Source organism: Ochotona curzoniae, unplaced genomic scaffold (genome assembly GCF_017591425.1).
Source record: "Ochotona curzoniae isolate NIBS_2020 unplaced genomic scaffold, NIBS_Ocur_1.0 contig_908, whole genome shotgun sequence".
NCBI classification, from domain to species: Eukaryota; Metazoa; Chordata; class Mammalia; order Lagomorpha; family Ochotonidae; genus Ochotona; species Ochotona curzoniae.
The window spans coordinates 4,504,389-4,523,616 of record NW_024466607.1 but is presented as its reverse complement, the minus strand read 5'-3'; the positions used below and the strand labels follow the sequence as shown (position 1 = coordinate 4,523,616).

Here is a 19,228-nt window from a genome sequence, read left to right as displayed (position 1 = left end):
CACGCGGAACACAGGGTGGACGTGGGTGGGTTTGGGCATGGGGGACCCGGAATCCCCGGTGCGTGGAGAGACGAGCCTTGGGCTTGCCCAGACTGCCTGTCCTCTTTGTGCCAAAGAAATAAAACCCTTAGGACTCTGCTTCTGCCTCCCTCTGGCCACACCAGGATCCTGCACCCCACAGCCTTCAGTATCCCCAAGTGCCTGGGCAGGGCCGCGGCCTGGAGAGGAGCCTGCTGGACCTGGTGGTGCCAGCTCACATGGCCATGCTGAACCGCCCTCAAGTCTCGCCAAGTAGCAAAGGGGTCAGCATCCGGCTGCTACCTCTAATCCCCACGTCTCCTCTTCCCCGCCCCCACAGCCCCTGGGGTATCTGAGAACCCTCCCCACCCCCGTGGGGCCCAGGGAGCCAGGCCAAAACTTGACCATTTTTCAAGGTCTTTATTTCCTGAGATGAATAAATAAGTAAATAAGCCAATGGCTGGGGGGGGGGGCAGGGAGTGAACACAGAAGGCGGCAGATGGCATGGGGGCGCAAGGCCCCACCCCAGGGCGAGCCCCCCTCTGGGCGGGGCCCAAGCTCACCACTGGCTGACTAAGCAGTCGCTTTCTCCACATTCCTATGTCGAGGCCTGCCCACTCCTCCTGGGGGGGAGAGCATGCACCCACCATCAGAGCTATTTCCCGGGACCTCACCTGTCCCCGGGGAACCTTGCGCTGCTCTGCAGGGCTAGAAGGGGGTGCCTAACCCCCAAGCTGCCCTGAGTGTCCCATGGCAGAGGCCCACCCTCTGGGATGCAGGACACCCTGCAGGGAGCAGGGCGATGTGGGGCGGGGGCTTATCTGCCCTTGATGAAGCCCTCGAGCACACGGTCACTGCGCTCAGACAGCCAGTAGCCGGTCATGGCTGCCACGGCCCCAATAAAGATGGCCGTGAACACCAGGTCGCCCTTGGCAGCCAGCGTGGCCAGGGCACAGATGATCACCCCAAAGAACATCTGCTGCAGCACGCCCAGCTCGTCCTCCGTCATGTCCGAGAAGAAGCCGGCCGACTCTGCGGGGGACACGCAGCCTCACGTCACCCATGGCCGCCACCTCTGCCCACAACCCACCAGGCACCGAAAGCTGAGCCAGGGGAGAGGAGGAGGGGTCTGCTGATGACCAGGAATGTGAGCCTGAGCAGGACTCGGGGAACAGGCAGAGTTCAGGCCACCTGCGCCCAAACTCCAGCTTGGCCAGCTGCTGGCCACAAGACTGTGGGTAGGCTGCCTCACCTGTACCCACACGGGCCACAGGGACAAAGTACGTAGGCTGTGCATGTAACATGTGGGCAGCAGCATCTGGTGCCAAGGACCTGGGCTTGGAGAGGCAGGATGGCCTGTTGCCATGCTTGATGCCCCTTGAACTCAGGGGAGGCATCAGGCTTGCCCAGGATCACCTGGAGGCCAACAGGGCAACCTGCAGGGGCCCACCCCATCCCCTGGCGGGCTCACCAGGGACCTGCTCCTTCACACAGATGCCCTCCATGGACTTAAAGCCCTCGGCACAGACGCAGCGGTAGCCACCTTCCGTGTTCTCACAGCGCTCGTGCTGGCCTGGACACACCACGGTCTCACACTCGTCCACATCTGTGGGGGCAGCAGGGGGCACTGGCAATGAGCCAGGGACTGCCCCTCCTCCCTGTCCCTTCTGCCTGTGTGCTGCCCCCCACCCTCCCTCCAGGGTCGCCTCCCTGTCCCCTCTGCCTGTGTGCTGCCCCCCACCCTCCCTCCAGGGTCACCTCCCTGTCCCCTCTGCCTGTGTGCCGCCCCCCACCCTCCCTCCAGGGTCGCCTCCCTGTCCCCTCTGCCTGTGTGCTGCCCCCCACCCTCCCTCCAGGGTCGCCTCCCTGTCCCCTCTGCCTGTGTGCCGCCCCCCACCCTCCCTCCAGGGTCGCCTCCCTGTCCCCTCTGCCTGTGTGCTGCCCCCCACCCTTCCACCGGGTAGCTCACCTAGACACTTGGATCCCACCTGCTGATAGCCAGGGCTGCACTTCTTGCAGCGGCCCGGCCCTGCCCCCATGCAGCCCAGACAGGCCTTGGCACAGTCTGAGAGAGAAGCAGAGAGCAGGTGAGGGGTGCTGGAGCTGGGAGAGGCTCTCGGGGGCAGGAGTGGGGGGTCCCCTCTTGGGCCAGGGAGGGAGGATGCTGACCTCGGCACTCGTAGGAGCCCTCTGTGTTCACGCAGAACTGGTCAGCCCCACAGCTGGCACGCTCGGTGCCACACTCGTCGATGTCTGAGGAGAGGGGTGAGATGGGTGGGGGGCTAGCGCCCCAAGTGCGGGTACAGCCACGTCAGCTCTGTTCCCGAGTGCTGGGACGTGGAACAGCCTCACCCCCGAAGAATGATTGGCACCTGGGTGCCTGAGTGACTGACAGCCAGCTTCCCAGTCTGACACTCGCTTCAGGACTGGGATGGGAGAAAAGCTGGCCTGTTGGCAGCCATGGTGTGATGGCAGCCCTGCCCGTGCTCAGATGTCTGCTCAGGAGGCTGGAAGGAGGGAGCCAGCCAGGTTGCCAGACCTCAACTGCAGTTTCCCCATTCCCATGGCAAACCCCTCCTCAATTTTCCAGACTTAGCAGGAATGATTCCTCTTCCAGGAAGCTTCCCTTGATTGCCCACCCCCTCCTCCACTGGGCTGGCTTTGGGACTTCTCTCAGTGTGTCCCCAGTATCTGCTTACTCTGTGGTGCGCCGAGACCACCCCGAGTGTGGGAGCTGTGTCAGTCTAACACATGTGCACATGCACCGAGGGAATGAGGAGCAATCGAGCTAGGCCCCTACCCACCCAGCCAGACCAGGCAGGCTCTGCTCACCAACACACTTGAGGTGGTGCAAGGCCCAGCCCTTCTTACACTGCAGGCAGTGGGACTCCTCTGGTCCGGAGCAGCGGGCACAGGGCCCGAAGCAAGCTGGCATAGAAGAGAGGGGTGAGGATGGGCAGGTGTTCCCGTACCCCCACCCGGGGGCCACACCTTCTGGCTACCTACCTGAACATACCAGGTGGCTGGCATTGCGCTTAGCCTCGAAGTAACCGAGACTGCATTGGCCGCAGGCTTCACCGCCGTAGCCGGCTTGACAGTCACAGATTCCAGTGCCCCCTCGTGTCCCTTCCCCTTGGCACTGCCCATAGCCGCTACAGGGCTTCTCTGCGCCTCCAGGACAAGCTGCAGGCAGACACCACAGTGGGTGAGGCCATGGCCACAGCCTCTAAGCACACGAGAGCTCTTTCCACATGACGATAGCCAGTTTGGGCAGGGAAAACAAGTTTTAATAATAATGACGAGCCATGCAGCTGTATGCTTAACTCCTCTTCTGCACAGCAACCAGGCTCCTCACGCGTGCCGGGCCATTCTGGCACTGAGCTCTCAGCTACACTTAGGAGAAGGTTCCAGAAGGGGCTGCTGAGACCATGTGCTTGGTCCCACACACACACAGACACAGCCTCAGCAGACAATGTGTCCAGCTCCCCAGCCCCGCAGCCAGGCGGGCACAGAGCCAGTTATGCCCACCCTCAGCAGTCCCTCCCATGCCCACGAAGGACTCACGGAGGCAGGAGGGCCCGAAGGTGCCCACGGGGCAGCAGAGCCGCAGTGAATCCAAACAGAGCCACTGGAAGAGGTCGGGGGCCTCCTGCTGCCTGGGATGGTGCAGGGGCAAGCAGCCTCTTAGGCCAATTCCTTAGGGCAGCCGGACCACTTCCCACCAAGCCAATCCAGGATCCCGGCTCACCTCCTACCAATCCATGACCCAGGCTATCTCAGGCAGGTGACCCACAAGGCCCCTCAACCCATGCCCTCTCCCCACTGGCTCAGGGCAGAAGCTGGGGTTGCCAGTGCATCCTCAGCAAACCCAGTTTCAAGGGGGGCAGAACAGGAACATGACCCCCTCAGGCAAGCACCCCAATCCTTCCCTCTGTTCCCAGGGAGGGCTCCCGGCCACTCACTTGTGAAACCACCAGTTCTCCACCAGCTCCTCGCTCAGCTCCAGCAGGCGGTGGCACTCGAAGTCCGACTTGCTGCACACGCTCTCCAGCACCTCCACCAGCCGGGTCTCACTGCCGGGCACCAGGATGATAGCTACACACTCCCTGCCACCCGCCACCCACCACAGACACACCCAGGTGGAAACCCAGCTGGGACCTCTGTTAGCACCCCGTCCAGTGGACATAGCCCCTGAAGCTTGTGAGGATAAGGAGATCTTTGTCTCTCTCTTGACCTCTTAAACGGAAGGAAATGCAGTACCCTGGCTGGGTTGCTGTGATGGGAAATCGCGCGCACAGAGTACTGGCACAAAGCAGGGAACCAGAAGCCTCTGACCTCGCAGGGGGGGAAGGCCTTAAATGTGGAGTTGTCACATGACTCAGCAATCCCACTTGTGTGTCTAATCCCCCACTCCCCCCAAAAAAGGAGGACAGGTATAGACAGCAATGTCACATGCCCACAGAGGCTGCACACAGCCAGCTCCATGCCCTCTGCTTCTGCACCTGCGCTATTCAACCCTCCCTGGGCTCTAAGTGCTTTTACAAAAGCAGGTGTACTGAAGGTAAACAGACTTACTCTTTTTTGTATTCTCCCTTGTGCTACAACATGCACAACACGTACACTGTAACACTGAGGTACACAGGAGGATGTGCCTGGATGGTAAGCAAATATGATGCCATCCTACAGGTGGGAGCTGAGCACTGCAGCCTTCAGACCCTGTGGGGAACCCTGGCACCCACCTCCCGCAGCTACAGAGTGAAGATGTACACGGCACTGCAGCACTCGGCTGCAGACAAGAATGAGGCTCTGGCACAGTCAGCGGCACAGAGAACCCTAAATTCAGGATGCTGAGTGGCTTTAGTGCCCGCACTGATGGAACTGGCAAGTCTACAGGGGCATCTGCTTGAGTAAAGCAGATCAAGTGGTGTGGGGCTGGGGCGTGAGTGTTTACAGGAAATGAGATTTCTTCTTGGCGTGCTGAGAACGTTCTAGAATAAAAAAAAAGGCTGATGGCTGCATACAACAGGAGGGATGCACTATACCCTAAACATTTTTTTCTGTATTTGGACAATGAACAAATGATGTAGTATATCATGTATTTAAAAGAGCTTAGCCAAAGATGGACTTACAATGAAACTGTTTACTATATCTTGACAATAGGATTCTGGACTCTCTGCCATTGTCCATGCCTGCAATGATGGACATATGACTGAGTATCAAGAACTATATGTTAGTAATGATATAGAGGAACTAGGTGGGGGGGGAGAGAGGGAATTGGGGAGGGAATAAAGGAATATGGAACTGTATCATAAAATAATAATAATAATAAAATGTAAAAAAAAACCCTGCAAATATAGACAAAATGTATTGCCTATATATAAATAACCAATAAGAATCATACTGGTCATACTCTACAAAAAAAAAAGAGAGAGCTTAGCAGTGTAACTTACACATAGGGGAAGGTAATTAAAAAAACAACTCAGGGCCCAGAGGCGTGGCCTAGCGGCTGAAGTCCTCGCCTTGAACGCACTGGGATCCCATATGGGTGCCGGTTCTAATCCCAGCAGCTCCACTTCCCATTCAGCTCCCTGCTTGTGGCCTGGGAAAGCAGTCGAGGACGGCCCAAAGCTTTGGGACCCTGCACCCGTGTGGGAGACCTGGAAGAGGTTCCTGGTTCCTGGCTTCAGATCAGAACAATACCAGCCATTGCACTCACTTGGGGAGTGAATTATGAGATGGAAGATCTTCCTCTCTGTCTCTCCTCCTCTCTGTATATCTGACTTTGTAATAAAAATAAATCTTAAAAAAAACACACACACACACAAAAAAAAAACTCAGGGGTAGGTGCTGTGCCAATGCAAGTAAAGCCTTTGCCTGCAGTACCAGCATCTCATATGGACATCACTTCTAGTCCCAGCTGCTCTGCTTTGAATCCTGCTTCCTGCTAACGGCTTGGGAAAGCAGTGGAAGATGTCACAAATGCTTGGGCAGCCATGTGGGAGGCCAGGAGGATGCTCCCGGCTCCTAGACTCGTGGCGGCTCAGCTCTGGCCACTGCAGCCATTTGGGAAGCAAAGCAGCAGGTGGAAGACCTTTCTCTCTCTCTTTCCCCCTAACACTGCCTTTCAAATAAATAAAATAAATATTGAAAAAAAAAACCCAGGAGCCAGCTGAGAGAGCCCTCAGGAGTTCTGGCCAGTCCCTGCTGAGGCCCTGAGGGGAGCACAGGAACCACAGCTTGCCAGAGTCGCACAGTTTCAGCAACAGCAAAGCAGGGATTTGCAGTCCATTTCACAGGTGAGCAAACCCGGCTGTGTGAGAGGAGGTAACTTCGCAGATGCTACAAAGGGTAAAGATGACTGCTTAGTGCACCAAAGTCCACACGTTCCCTGCTGCCCGACCGTCAGGCCCGGGGGCTGAGCACACAGGCCTGGCCTCCCTGGGCTTTCTAGAAACTCCTGTCTCCAGTTCTGAAGTCCAGGCCTAGTCCTCTTGGATATCCTGACCCAGACCCCACACCTCCCCAGCACCTTCTGCACCCCGAGTCAGGGTGGAGATGAGCCTTGCACTCAATAAGACCCCAGCTCCTTTCTGTGGCCTTCAGCCACCCTCTACTGCATGGCTGACCATTCTCAAATGCCCCACCTTCAACCCCACAGATCCCCACCCCCAACTCTCCCAGAGCTGGCTCTGTCACCTCCCCAGGGTCTGTAGCCCACCTTGCCCTCCAGTTTTCTTTACTTCCACAGTCACCGCTGTCTCCTCTAGTCCAGAGAGCCCATGAAGTCAGGCCCGCACCTGCCCCAGCACCTGCTGTCCCACAGATGTCCACCAACGGCTGCTCCAGGCTGGGTGCTTCCCCAGGGCCTCCCCCCATAAAGCAGAGGCTGGGAGAAGGGATTCGCTCCCACCCAGCCCCGGCCTCTGACCTGTCTCTGTACTTGGCTAACTTCTCCTCCTCCCAGGCCGTGTTCCCCCCTCCAAAGTTGTCCCGCGTGGTTCTCTCCAGGCCCTGGAAATGGAGAAGATCAGTAACCAGCCAGGACAGCAACTGGCACAGGCCACAAGCCAGGCCGTGATGCCACAAAGCGTCGCAACCCAGAGCGTCCATCCTCGACTACTGTTACCCCACCACCCAGGGAGGCGGTTGGCACACGCACCCACCTTGTTAAAGCTGTCCACTAGTCCCCGGCAGGTGTGGCACGGATGGGACTCCGTGGGGGGAGAAGCCTGGGCAGGGGGCGAGGGCTGAAGCTGGACTGGGCCCAGGAGGCTGAGGCTCAGGCCCCAGAGCAGGGTTGGGACCAGCCCCCTGGGCGGAGGCCGTGGGACCATCTTTTCCCAGGCTGGGGGTACCTGCGGAGAGAGGGCATGGGGAGACCTCACTGGAGCAGCCCGGCCTAAGTAAGACAGAAGAGGGGCGGCTCTGAGGTGCCAAGGGGCTGCAATGTCAAGGTTCCACAAGGCCAAGCGGGGGCTCTGCTATCCTGGAGGGCAGCGGGGACCAGGGGGATCAGCGGGCAGGAGTCAGGCCCTTGCCTTAGGGTATCAATATGCGTAATCAGAGCCCAGGTCAACAGCAACAGGGAGAAGGGGTCAGTTTCCAAATCCTGAGACCGGATGGGCGGTCTTAGGGGAGGGGCCCGGATCCGGCTGTGGAAAAGGACGGTCAATCTGGGAGCCTCGCAGGCAACAGAGGCCGCCGGGGGTCGGGGTGGGGATCCTGACCCGCCTTGGCCACCGAGGAGCAGGAAGCGAGCGCCCCGGGCCGGGCCGCCGCCGGCTCCGCCGCCCCAACGCCGCCTCCGCCGCCGCCTGCGGAGAACGTTCTCCGGACCCCAGCGCTGCAGCCCGGGGGCGGGACCTGCAGCCAGCAAATGGCGCGGGGCCATGTGCCATTGCGTCACCCCACGCTGGCCAATCGGAGGCGGCGCCGGGCTTGCACCTGTCCCGGCTTTAAAGGGCCGGGGAGTTAGGGCTGCAGGTTGGCAGCCCCGGAACTTCGACACGTGTGGGCGACGTGCCTAGAAAAGCTTAACAGCGCGGCGGCCTAGCAACTGAAGTCCTCGCCTTGAACATGCTGGGATCCTATATGGGACCGGTTCTAATCCCAGCAGCCCCCTTCCCATCCAGCTCCCTGCTTGTGGCCTGGGAAAGCAGTGGAGGATGTCCCAAGGCCTTGGGACCCTGCACCTATGTGGGAGACCCAGAAGAGGCTCATGGCTCCGGATCGGCATAGCTCTGGCCCTTGCGGCCGCTTTGGGAGTGAATTATCAGATGATGTTGCACTCTGTCTCTCCTCTCTGACTTTCCAATAAAAATAAAATAAATCTTAAAAGAAAAACGTAACAGATAGCTCTTGCCTTTATTCGAATCCTGTCCCCGGTCCCAGGTCCCAACCCGCGCCCCGGCCAGGGGGCTGGATGCAGTTGTCCAGGGCGGGCTGAAGGGTCTGGGTCACCTGTCGCACCCTGTCTGCGAGCCGCCCAGAGTGGGGCGCGCGGGGGCCTTGAAGCGCTCCCAAGAAGTCTGGCAGCTGCGAGGGCAGTGAATACACAGGGACTGTGCGAAAGAGGGCGGGCACGGCGTCCGGCTGCAGCAGGCCCTCAAAGCAGGCCCCGAGGTAGCGCCCGGGCGCCCGGCCCTGCAGGAAGTCAGGCAGCACGCAGCTGAGCGAGGCGGCGAAGGCGTCCTGCGGGCCGTGCGTGGCTGGCTGCGCGGCCCCGTCCTGCAGCCACTCGTGGCAGAGCGCCACGGCTCCCGGCGAGAAGAGCAGCACCACCACGCCGCCCTCCTGCAGCGTCCGGCGCCGCTGCGCGTGGAACCAGGCCAGCGGCCCCTGCGCGCTCAGCTCCCGACGGCTCCACAGGTCCACGGCCACACGCAGCGGCAGGGGACACAGCGCAGACGCCAGCGCGCCCACCAGGTGCTCGAAGCCCGCGTCGTCCGGCGAGTACAGGAGCAGGGCCCTGCGGCCCCCGGCTGCCGAGAGAAGAGAGGGGAGGAAGGAAGAGGTGAGCCGCCCCTGACCCCGCCGGCTAGGGCGGCTCCTGCCCCACGCTGGCTCACAACTCACCCCCGAAGCGGAAGTCCAGCTTCAGGAGCCTCAGCCACCCTGTGGGGGGAGAGGGGCAGGGGCCGCGGTGAGCGTGGCTGGATCCCCGGAGCCCTCAGCAGCGCAGTCCGGGAAACTCACCTTTCACTGGGTCCTTATGGAGGAGGAGGAGGAGGAGGAAGAGCGCCGCAGCCAGGAGCAGGCAGCCCAGCCACACCAGGGCCCAGTGCCGGTGGATGTCTGGGGGAGAAGCCAAGACAGCGTGGTTAGAGGGGAGAGCCAGAGACACAGGCTGCCGGGGGCCACAGGGGTGGGCGACCTCAGGTCAATGGCCTCTGATATGAGGACAGCAGCAGTACCTGTGCCAGTGTCTGGGAACGGAACTTAGCACAACACCCAACATCATGGGCGCTCACTGGTCAGCTGACCTTGTCCCCCAAGCTGGGCCCTTGGCTTTGCTGCCTGCCCCGGACCTCCATGACTCATGAGGATTTGTCCAAATACTATCTGACCGTGACGCTTGGGGCAGGTTCTGCTGCTTTAAACATCAAAGCCGTGGTGCAGCAGGTAAAGCCACCACTTGCAGCACCATATCCCTTGTGGGTATCGGTTAAAGTCCCAGCTGTTCCATTTCCCATCTGACTCCCTGCTAATGCACTTGGGAAAAGCAGCAGCAGATGGCCCAAGTGCCTGGGCCCTGACACACAAGGGGGACTGAGAAAATGTTGTGGCTCCTGCTTCTGGCTGTTGAGGCCATTTGGGCAGTGAGCCAGTAGATGGAAGTCCCTCTCTTTGTCTCTCCCTTTCTTTGTGCACTCTACCTTTCTTGTTTCATGGTCCTCCAGCTCAGCCACAGAGTTCCTCTGGGCCCCCGCAAGGGCAGGTCCTGTTCGTGGCAGGACAGCCCTCAACCCCTGGGAGTGTGGTCACAGCTCAGCCCTACACATTTGCACTGACTAGTTAGTGGATGTGTCTTACATAATGGGGTGGGGAAACACAACTGGGTCGTTCTGGGGTCCTGGGGTCCCTGCTGAGAGACAGTGGTAGTGTTCAGAATTCCTTCTAAACACCTGCTGCATCCGGCACTGGGCCTAGGCAAAGCCAAGAGCCCACAGTTCAGCCTGGGTCTCCCGCACCGGTGTCAGGGCACGCAAGTGCCTGAGCACCACCTGTGCCTTCCAGGGTGCATTTAACAGGCAAGCAGATCAGAAGTAGAGGAGCAGAGACTCCAGCCAGGGGTCCTCAGCAGTGCCAGAGTGCTCTGGGGGTGACGGAAGACAGGACTCTGCTTGACCCGAGGCCATGGAGGTGCACGAGTCCCACTCCTGGTCTAGGGAGGATGGGTCAGTTCTGTGACACTCACATTTGTCCATGGGGCAGGCCCAGAGTGCTCCAAGGTCATCGTCCCACAGCTGTAAGACACAAACCGACCCCAAGCACAGCCCCCAGCTGCCTGACCCCACCCATCCTCACATGTGGCCTCTTAGCCTCCACCCCGTCCTGCACCTGGGAGGAGCCCCTGGGCCGTGCTGCCTTGGCGCAGCCCAGCTGACCCCTACACTGCAGCTGCTTGCTGCAGTGGGCCCCAGCCCTAGCATCTGCGGCAGCACACCTGTTGCCTGGTCTTCAGGCAGCAGTGCCAGGAGATGTGCTGCTTTTGCCCTCACCTTCCGGAGCCCTGAACACAAAAGCAGCCCAGGTGGGGAGTGTGTGAGTGAATGCTGGTCATACAGCCACTGCCGTGTGCTCACCTGCAGGCACTGGCCCGACTCTACATCTTCAAGCAAGTGTTCTCCCACCCGGGCTGCCCTCTGTCAAGAAGGAAAGGAGGCAGCTGTTACCTGGGGGCAGACCCCAGGAACACCAACAGGCTGGGGTGGGGGCAGTGGGGAAGACCAAGAGCCTGGAGAACCCACCTTGGACAGGACGCAGGGCTGAGCTCCACCCCCACCCTGGGCCACCCCTCCCCAGAGACTCATTGTAAAGCTGGAGATTGGAGGGCTCTGGATGCGAGTCTGACCAGGAGAGCTGGGTAGAGAAAGGCCACCAGCCTCACCGTGGCCGCCCTGCTGGGCAGCGGAGTACAGCCTGCAGGCTCCAAGGCACACAGCGACCTGTTGTGGGGGTCTCGGGTCTCTACCAGCAGCACATCGTCCTTGAGGGGCCCCAGGGAGTCTGCAAGAGGGGAGGAGCTGTACTGAGAGCAATACCCCCTCCCACACCAATCTCTCAGGGGGTCACCCCTCCCCAAGGCCCCACTCACCAGCCCACAGGCACTCCTGCAGCTGCAGCTTCTCCCCACTCCTCACCTGCTCGGACAGGGCCAGAAAAGCAGGTCAGCATCCAGGCGGAATGTGCCTGGCAGTGGACCTGACCTTGGGCAGGTGAGTGGTGGGTGAGCAGCTGAGGCCATGGGCTTCAAGCCACTGCCCTGCTCGGCCTCTGCTGGATAAGGTCAAGGACCTAGCTCCCGTGACCCGACTTGTCCAGCCACCTGTGCTCGCCCTAGTCACTGGGTCTCCTTAGGTGGGTGCAGGGGACCCCGCTCTGGGGCACCTCCTTCTGACCTGCACGCAGAGGTTGGGGTGTCCTTTCAGCAATGGGAACTTCTGGGCCTCCTGTGAAAAGGTAAAGGGGGCTGTCACAAAAAGGGACCCCAGAACCACCCACTCTGCCCCACCCTGCCCGGGTGGCAGCTGCTCACATTCACAGTGATGTTCTCCCAGGACAGCGGTGGCACCAGTGGCAGGCAGAGCCCCCCACCTGGCGCCTGCCAGCACAGCGTGGCCTGGGCAGCCAGCGAGCAGGGTGCGTCCAGACGCCAGCCATCTGGGGGCAGCAGTCGTGGCTGGGCGGCTCGCCAGAGGTTCCAGAGGGCTCGAGGGTCTGCGGGGATCCAGGGTGGTGATCAAGGAGAGGAGGGTGCTCCCAGCCACACTGCCCCCAGGCTCCCCCAGGGTGGTCGCTCACTCACCCTCCCGGAAGGGACAGGTGCTTGTCCTGACCGAGTCGGGCTCCAGGGGCCACACCTGTTGGGGAGACAGTGCCGGTGGGGCGGTGCAGTGCAACTGAGCCCCCATGGGCCTAAGCCAGCTAAGCGATGCTCACAGTGCTGCAAGAGCATCACCCGCTGTGCCTGTGCAGCTGGGAGCAGGTGGCGGTACCTGCTGACCACCTACTGTGTCTAGGTGCTGTGTGCAGTGCTAGACAGACTCGGGTATTAACTGCACCTGTACTGAGCACTCAGGATGCTAGAGCGTGCTGCTTCAGCACACTGCTGAAAAAATGCAGAGCTGTAGTCGTCGGCATCCCACGTGGACACCACGTTGAATCCTGGCTACTCCACTCACCGCTAATACACCTGGGAAAGCAGTGGACGGCCCGAGTGCTCCAGCCTCTGCACCCACAGGGCAGACCTGAAGAAGCTCCTGGTTCCTGGCTTAAGGTTGGCTCAGCCCTGGCTGTTATGACCACTCTCTCCTCTTTGTAAATCTGCCTTTCAAATAAAAATAAATCTTTTTAAAATCCCATTTTCCATAAGCTTTCTGAAGCACCTTGTGTACCCGTACTCATCTCTTTGTCAACCTTTTGAGAGGCTGGCATTTAATCCAGCGGCTGAGATACATACCCTTTGGGACGTTCACTCACCATGTCCCTTAACAAAACCCCTGGGTTCAAGTCCCAGCTGCACCCCCAGCTGAAGCTTCCCGTGCACATTACGCCCCAGCAGGGGACAGGTCCTTGCTCAGGCAGCTGGGCCCCTCCACCCACAAGGAATACCCGCATTGCTCTCTATGCCTGGCCTCAGCCTGGTCTGGTCCCAGCTCTTGTGGGCAGCTGGACAGTGAATCAGTAAGATGGAACATTTCTTCCTTCAGAGTGGCTGCTCGGCAGCAGGCATGTGCTTGGCGGTGAAGCTAGCTCAGACCTAGCGTGTGGTTTGTGAACCTCTGCTGTTTAACTGGACTGTGTCCTGCACACGGAGCTGGGCAGCAGAGGCTCAGCCAGTCAGCAACACCCCCACCCTGACACAGGCTAGACAACGCACAAGGCGCTGGCAACATTCTGTGTGAGTTAGGTGTGAGTCACTCGCCTTCCAGAAAAATCGCAAACCTCACGGTTGAAACGAGGATGACACAATCAACTAGTTTAGTGGATCAGTCACTGTCTCCAAGTATGAGTCACTGAGCATCGACTGATTGCATGGAAGAAGGAAAATCAGACAGATGCTCAGCTGGAGAGGAAATGACCAACACGAGGAAGGACAGGAGGGCAGGGCATTCAGAGAAGGGGCACTGGGGCCCAGGAAAGGCTTTAGGCAGGAAGTGACACAGGCACTGGGGGACCAGGGACAGCCATAGCAGAGGGCCTCACCCTGGGTGGGCTTTGGAGAACAGCCTAGCTGGCTGGACCACACTTCCCAGGAAGGAAACAGCTCAGCGTGCATGGTATAGGCCGGAGTGGCAGGGAGGTAGGGCTAGAGAGACCAAGGAAGCCCTGTCTGGTCCAAGGGCCCAGCGTTGCAGGGGAGGGATATTAGCAGCAGAGGCTGGTGCCATCAGAGGAGAGACAAGAAGCGGGCTCTGTGGGGCCAGGTGCGGCTCTCAGGGCCTTTGGAGGCTGATGCTGTCAGTGCCACACCCAAATGCCAGGATCCTCGGGGAACCCCCCAGGGGCAAGAAAAGAAGGGGAGGGCTTCTGAGCAGCCCCAGCCGCAGCCCCACCAGACCCCCATCCTACCTGAACACAGAGGCAGGGAAGCAAGTCTGTGTGGTTCAAGATGACAGTCTGCGGCCCAGTCTGGGGAGCAAGCACAAGGAGGGAGTCAGGGAACAATGAGGGCAAGGAAGGATCAAAGTAGCCCCTCATTGTTCCCTCCTCAAGGGTCCCCATAGGAACAGACATGGGGGGCTCACCAGGTTTCTGTGCCACCAGGACCTAGGGGGACCGTGGACCTGGCTCCAGTACAGGGACAGGCCGAAGCGTTGCTCCTCAGAGACCTCCACCAGCAGGCGCACGTGGTCACTCTCCGTGGACACATTGAGCCAGGGCAGGGCTGGTGGGGGCAGAGGGCAGTGTAGACTCCTACAAGCCCACACGTGGCCACACTCTCCAAATGACCCTCTGGACTGTCCTGTCGTCCAGGAGGCCTGAGTCTGTGACACTACCTCAGAGCAGACTTGGTCTGCAGCAGCTGGTCTAGGCTCAGGAGCCCATAGGCACCCTTGGGACAGTCCCAAGAAAAGCTACCAGGGCGTGCCAGGCCTCACTCAGTCTAGCCTCATCTCCTAGCACCTGTGGCTTTTCTTACTCTGCTGTGAATGTCCACCTCCTCACCAGGGCTTCTGCCCCCTGCCCTGCGCCCCCTGCATGCACCCCTAGCCCTCTCCTCCTCAGCTGCTCCCTGCAGGGAGGCGACCCCTAGCTGCTGCAGCCCCTACTTCTCCCTCCCCTTCCCAGGACTCTCTCCAGAGCCCTAATGCCCCCTAACTCCCTGCATCTCCCTCACTGCTACTCTGGCCCCAACCCCTCACTCCGAAGGGCAGAGAATTCTGCTTGTTGAGTTTTGCCTGATGTGGAGTCAAGGTCTCAGCGTCTATGGCGTTAAGAAAAGAAATGCCTGCTGTGTGTTTGTGTGTTAAACAGTCCAAAACACACCACAGCATACTTATCTGTATATCCTCTTTTTGAAAAACTTTTTTATTTAATAGACAGAATGTCTGGTGGTTCACTCCCCAGATACACCAGCATCAGCGGGGGCTGGGCCAGACTAAAACTAGGAGCCTGGAACTCCATCCAGGTCTTCCACATCGATGGCAAGGACTCAAGGACTGAGCCATCCTTCAGCTGCTGCCTTGCAGGCAGCTGGGTCAGAAGCAGAGCAGCTGTGACTAGATCTAAGCACCCTCTTACAAGGTCCCAGTGCCCTAGACAGCAGCCTAACACACTGTGCCACCACGCCTGCCCATGGTGGGAACGCCTGGAGTATGCAGCACTGTGACAGTGAATGGAACTGGCCATTCATTTCAGGGCACTCTGCAGGTCCTTATGAATGTATGTTACACACAATGAAAGCAAACGCAAGACAAAAAGTGAACACAGAACCCAATATATGCAGGTGTATACTTCTGAGCCTTTATTTCCGTTTTAGCATGATTCTGCTTTGGTATATCGAGGAAGCAGTATAGTTCTCGCAACGCTTTGGGCTCTAACTGTTCCCAATACCAGTAGGTAACTGTCACCTACAGAGAGGGCCGTGCATTTGGCACGGGGTTCATGCGCTGCCTGGGACACTCATATGCCGGGTAAGAGTGCCTGGTCCAGGCAGCAGCTGCTCTGCTTCCAAGCCTGCTCCCTTGCAACATGCGTCCCAGCAAGCAGCTGGTGACAGCCCAAGTCCCTGAGCCCTGCCTCACGCAGGAGACCAGTGTGGAATCCCAGCTCCTGGCCTTGGCTGTTGCAGGCGTTTAGGGATTGAGCCAGCAGATGGAAGTGCTCTCTCTGCCTCTCAAATAATATTAAAATAAGTTCCTTTTTCTAAATGTCTTTTAAAAATTAGCTTATCTTCGAAAACTCAAAGGAGTGAGGGGTTCCCCTTGATGTTTTCCATGCTGGCACAGGAGTGGCAGCCGGTGCAGATCAGGGTGACAAGTGGCCAGGAGGATGCACCACTGGCCACCCCTGAGCATGCGGCCCTTCGGGGGGTCCTGGCCACACTCCAGACCTGCCCCTCCCCCTGCCCTGGCCCCGGCCCCTACCCCAGCAGCTCTGGATGCTGTCCTGGAGTTCGAGTCCCTGGCAGTCTGGGAAGAGATCACAGGAATGCTTCCAGTGGGGCTGGGGGCCTGGGAGAGCTGGGGGCAGCCCGACCCAATCCCCGGAGGCATGGCAGGGGTTCTCAGAGTCCTAGCCCCACACCCCCTTCACTTTGGGGTAACCCCCTCCCCCAGGGGCTGAGTCTGGGCAGGAAGTCAGCCAGGAGAAGGAGAGAATCGGAAGGATCTGGTCAGAGGGGACAGGGGCTTGGGCTGGGGGCACTCACCAGGCAGCACCTGTGTGAGGTTGAGCTCCTTCTGGTATCTGGGCTGTGTGTAGGACCAGATTCGCACCTCAGCCCCCAGGGCGGCCTCAAAGCAGTCGAACACTAGGGAGCCCTGTAAAGAGAGGCACAGAGGAGGCTAGGGGCACAGGGCTCTGAGGTCAGGACCCCTGGTGCAGCTGGGGGCCGCGTAGAGACTGCACAACTTCACAGTTACCAGGGTTGCTTCTAGGGTCCCCGGTTCTAAAGTGGCCAACTCTGAAAGGGGCCCACCAGGGCAGGGAAAGGCCCTGGCCTCCGAAATCCCTGCTGTTTCCAATGCCACTCTGAATGAGTTACCTGGCCCGAGCTAAGGCCCTGTGACCCAACACACACACACACACACACACACACACACACACACGGACGGACAGATGGACGGACGTCCCTCTCCACAAAAGCTGTTCCTATGCTGTTGCCCCAGTGGCCCCCACTCCCACCTGGTCAGGTCCAAGTTACAATTTTCTAGACCAGAGGATGTTGGCTGGGGGCTGGCAGGGAGTGAACAGCCTCCTGGGGAGGGGAGACGGCCCTTGCAAGCCCCAGGGCATGCGTGGCAGGGCTGTTCCCTGTATCCCAGAGTCAGCGCTTAGGCCAGTCCTCTGCACCTTCGTTTCTCTGTTTGGAAAGTGGGTGTAGCAGCAAGGCCCAGTTCACGGGTAATTTGGAGGAGCACACAAGAAAGGAGAAGCTCGTGATCCATTCCAGAACTCCGCAGTTGCAGGTATTACCTGGCACATTCTACCTGTATCAGGCTGCCGAGTCCCTGAAAGAGCCACAAGAACTATTTCACATCAAAGCTAAATGTTTAAGCTCCCCAGAAAGCCAATCAGAGCATGGACAGGGGTGTGACTTCCCCAGATACTAGGCAGGCATTGAGGAAGACCCCAACACTCCCTACACCCCCACACCTGCAGTGGAAGGGCTAACATGTGAAACGGTGACTCCAAGTGCAAAGGTACAAAGGTGAGAAGCACCTGGCACGTCATGGAGAACAGCACAAACACCCGAGGATGCTCCCTGGTGCTGTCTCAGCGACTCAAATGTGAGAAGTGGTGCTGTTCCTACCCCCATTTTACAGATAGAAAAACTGAGGTTAAAAGGTCCGAGAGGACTGGCCATACTCTCCCATCAGAATCAGGCCTTAAAGAGAACATGCCTAAGAAAGCAGTCAGCCGCCTTCATCTTTAGGCGGTGACCGTTGTTACTATTCCTGTTGTGGTGGTTTTACATACCACAGAGGGACCAGGCTGCGCCAGGGCGGCTGGCACCTGCACTTCCAGCAGCACACAGCGGGCTGTGGGGTAGGCCTGGAAGGACAGCACGACGTGGGCCTGGAGAGGGGCTGTGGGCAACAAGGCAGGGTGAGTCAGGCCCAGCTGCCAGGCCCTGGTGAGCAGCCGGGCCGGTCAGGTTCTGCTCACCGTTCTGAGGCTTCTCAAGCCCAGGGCCAGCCGTTGCTCCAGCCTGTCCCTCCTCTGCCAGCTCTCCCCAATGCCCTGCAAGAATCCAGGCAAAGCACAGGTCAGGCCTCCGCCCTGGGAGGGCTTTAGGCCTGGCTGCCTTCCAGAAAGCCCAGCTGTCGGGAACAGGAGCTAGAGCCTGGCTGCTCAACCAGAGCAGGCTGGCCCAGGGGCCTTGCTAGCTCCTCTTCCCCAGCAGGCACGTGCTCGCGAGGCCGTGGGCAGCTTGCTCACCGTGCACAGCCAGGTGGATGGTCACACGCACACAGAGGTCACAGTCAGTCCGACGCCGGCACCGGAGCACCAACTCCGTCTGCAGGCGCGTGGGCACCAGCACAGGGCCCTGGGCGGGCTGCACACTCCCAGGCAGGCACAGCACGTCACGGTCTATGTGAGGGGTGGGAGGACAGAAGCCGTTCACACACCACAACCCCCCCCCCCCCCCCGAGCAGAGCTGAGCAGAGCAGGACAGCCCTGCACCCTCTGGAGGGCAAGGGGCCTGGCTGTTCCTGCACTGGAGTGCCTGTCCCAGCGCCCACATGCCAAGCAGCCCTTTCTCCAGGTGGGGGTACTCACCCCAGAGGTGGCAGGAGAGGCCCTGGGAAGGAGGTGAAAGAGAATCAGGCTTTCTGCTGGGGTCTGAGCACTTTGCCCTCCCAAGGCCCCCTGCCCTCCTGCTGGGTGCCCCAGGCCACGCCCCTCCCAGAAGGGAGGGCTGGGCTTTCGCCCTCTGCCTTCTCTCCCCTCATCAGCACCAGACAGACCAGCTGGGGCAGTTATGGAGACAGCAGTGACAGGAGCCAGACCAGGACTTAGATGGGCCCGGACTGAACCCACCGGCCCTCATCAACCCTCTCAGGACCCCAGACTCACCGGGGAGCAGCGGGCGGTGTCCCGAGGCCCCACAAGTCTCTCCAAAGACAGGACCCCAGGGCTTCGGCCCAGAGCCAAGGACAGCAGGAACCAGGGCACGGGCATCTTCCAGGTGCCTAGTGGCACTCAGGCCTCAGGCCCTGGTCTGCCCGACCCCCCGAGGGGGGGCTGCCACCAGCCCCTGCCCCCACTCAGTCCTCTGCTATGCGGCCAGCAGGGGCTGGAACAATTCCCGGCCTCGAGTCCTGCCGGGGACAGTCCTAGGAGTCAGGCGCCTGGCACCCCAGCACAGCCTGCTTTCTGCTTTCGCTTTGGCTCCCGGCAGGCAGCCTGTTCCCGCCCCGCCCTGTCCTGTCCCTCCCACCAGGGCCAGGCCTAGGAGCCAGCTCTTCTAGACTGGGATATCGGCCTGGCCTTCCCTCCCTCTGCTGACACCTGACTGCTGGGGTCTGGGGGGAGTCCCTAGAGAGGGGCAGCTCTTACTCACCTGGGGGTCCCTGAGGAGAAGACCTCAAGAGGGAAGACTGGGCAGTCCCAGTCATCCCCACTTTCCAGGGGACCCCACCTCCCCTGGTCTCAGGGCTCTCCAGGGATCCGGGGCTGTGAAGGCGGGACTGCAGGATGTTAGAAAGTCGGCTTTTTGCCGGCCACAGGCAGCCTGGGATTGGATTTGGGGCGTGTGGGGAGGAACGCCCGGGGTTCCCTTGTGCTGCTGTGGGTCGGGGGAGCCTGAAGGAAGATG

General features: G+C 59.8%; 2 protein-coding genes across 12 annotated transcripts; both read right to left on the bottom strand.

Annotated features, from left to right (window-relative positions):
• Positions 1 to 448: 448 nt before the first annotated feature.
• CRELD1 (cysteine rich with EGF like domains 1) lies at positions 449 to 7,805 on the bottom strand. Of its 3 annotated transcripts, XM_040995177.1 has the most exons (11): positions 7,746 to 7,805; positions 7,182 to 7,373; positions 6,947 to 7,029; positions 3,981 to 4,091; positions 3,583 to 3,674; positions 3,025 to 3,201; positions 2,851 to 2,946; positions 2,188 to 2,271; positions 1,988 to 2,083; positions 1,490 to 1,624; positions 449 to 1,050 (listed from the first exon to the last, which is right to left on the bottom strand). In XM_040995177.1, exons 2-11 carry the CDS (start codon positions 7,350 to 7,352, stop codon positions 836 to 838), a joined length of 1,260 nt encoding a protein of 419 aa, XP_040851111.1. In that variant the 5' UTR covers positions 7,353 to 7,373; positions 7,746 to 7,805; the 3' UTR covers positions 449 to 835. The 3 variants fall into 3 exon arrangements, with proteins under 3 accessions (XP_040851111.1, XP_040851112.1, XP_040851113.1); XM_040995179.1 differs by lacking the exon at positions 7,746 to 7,805 and having other exon boundaries at positions 964 to 1,050; positions 2,007 to 2,083; positions 7,182 to 7,731; XM_040995178.1 differs by lacking the exons at positions 2,188 to 2,271; positions 7,746 to 7,805 and having other exon boundaries at positions 7,182 to 7,731.
• Positions 7,806 to 8,349: 544 nt separating this feature from the next.
• On the bottom strand, positions 8,350 to 18,808 carry IL17RC (interleukin 17 receptor C). 9 transcript variants are annotated; one of them, XM_040995168.1, is made up of 19 exons: positions 18,487 to 18,808; positions 18,190 to 18,211; positions 17,848 to 18,000; positions 17,575 to 17,649; positions 17,386 to 17,495; positions 16,115 to 16,226; positions 15,831 to 15,875; positions 13,989 to 14,128; positions 13,813 to 13,872; positions 12,047 to 12,101; positions 11,777 to 11,958; positions 11,640 to 11,690; positions 11,336 to 11,381; positions 11,129 to 11,247; positions 10,824 to 10,883; positions 10,436 to 10,484; positions 9,214 to 9,312; positions 9,094 to 9,132; positions 8,350 to 8,999 (listed from the first exon to the last, which is right to left on the bottom strand). In XM_040995168.1, the coding sequence occupies exons 1-19, from the start codon at positions 18,589 to 18,591 to the stop codon at positions 8,383 to 8,385; spliced, it is 2,139 nt and encodes a 712-aa protein (XP_040851102.1). In that variant the 5' UTR covers positions 18,592 to 18,808; the 3' UTR covers positions 8,350 to 8,382. The 9 variants fall into 9 exon arrangements, with proteins under 9 accessions (XP_040851102.1, XP_040851104.1, XP_040851107.1 ...); XM_040995170.1 differs by lacking the exon at positions 9,094 to 9,132; XM_040995173.1 differs by lacking the exon at positions 9,094 to 9,132 and having other exon boundaries at positions 14,028 to 14,128.
• Between the last annotated feature and the right edge of the window lie 420 nt (positions 18,809 to 19,228).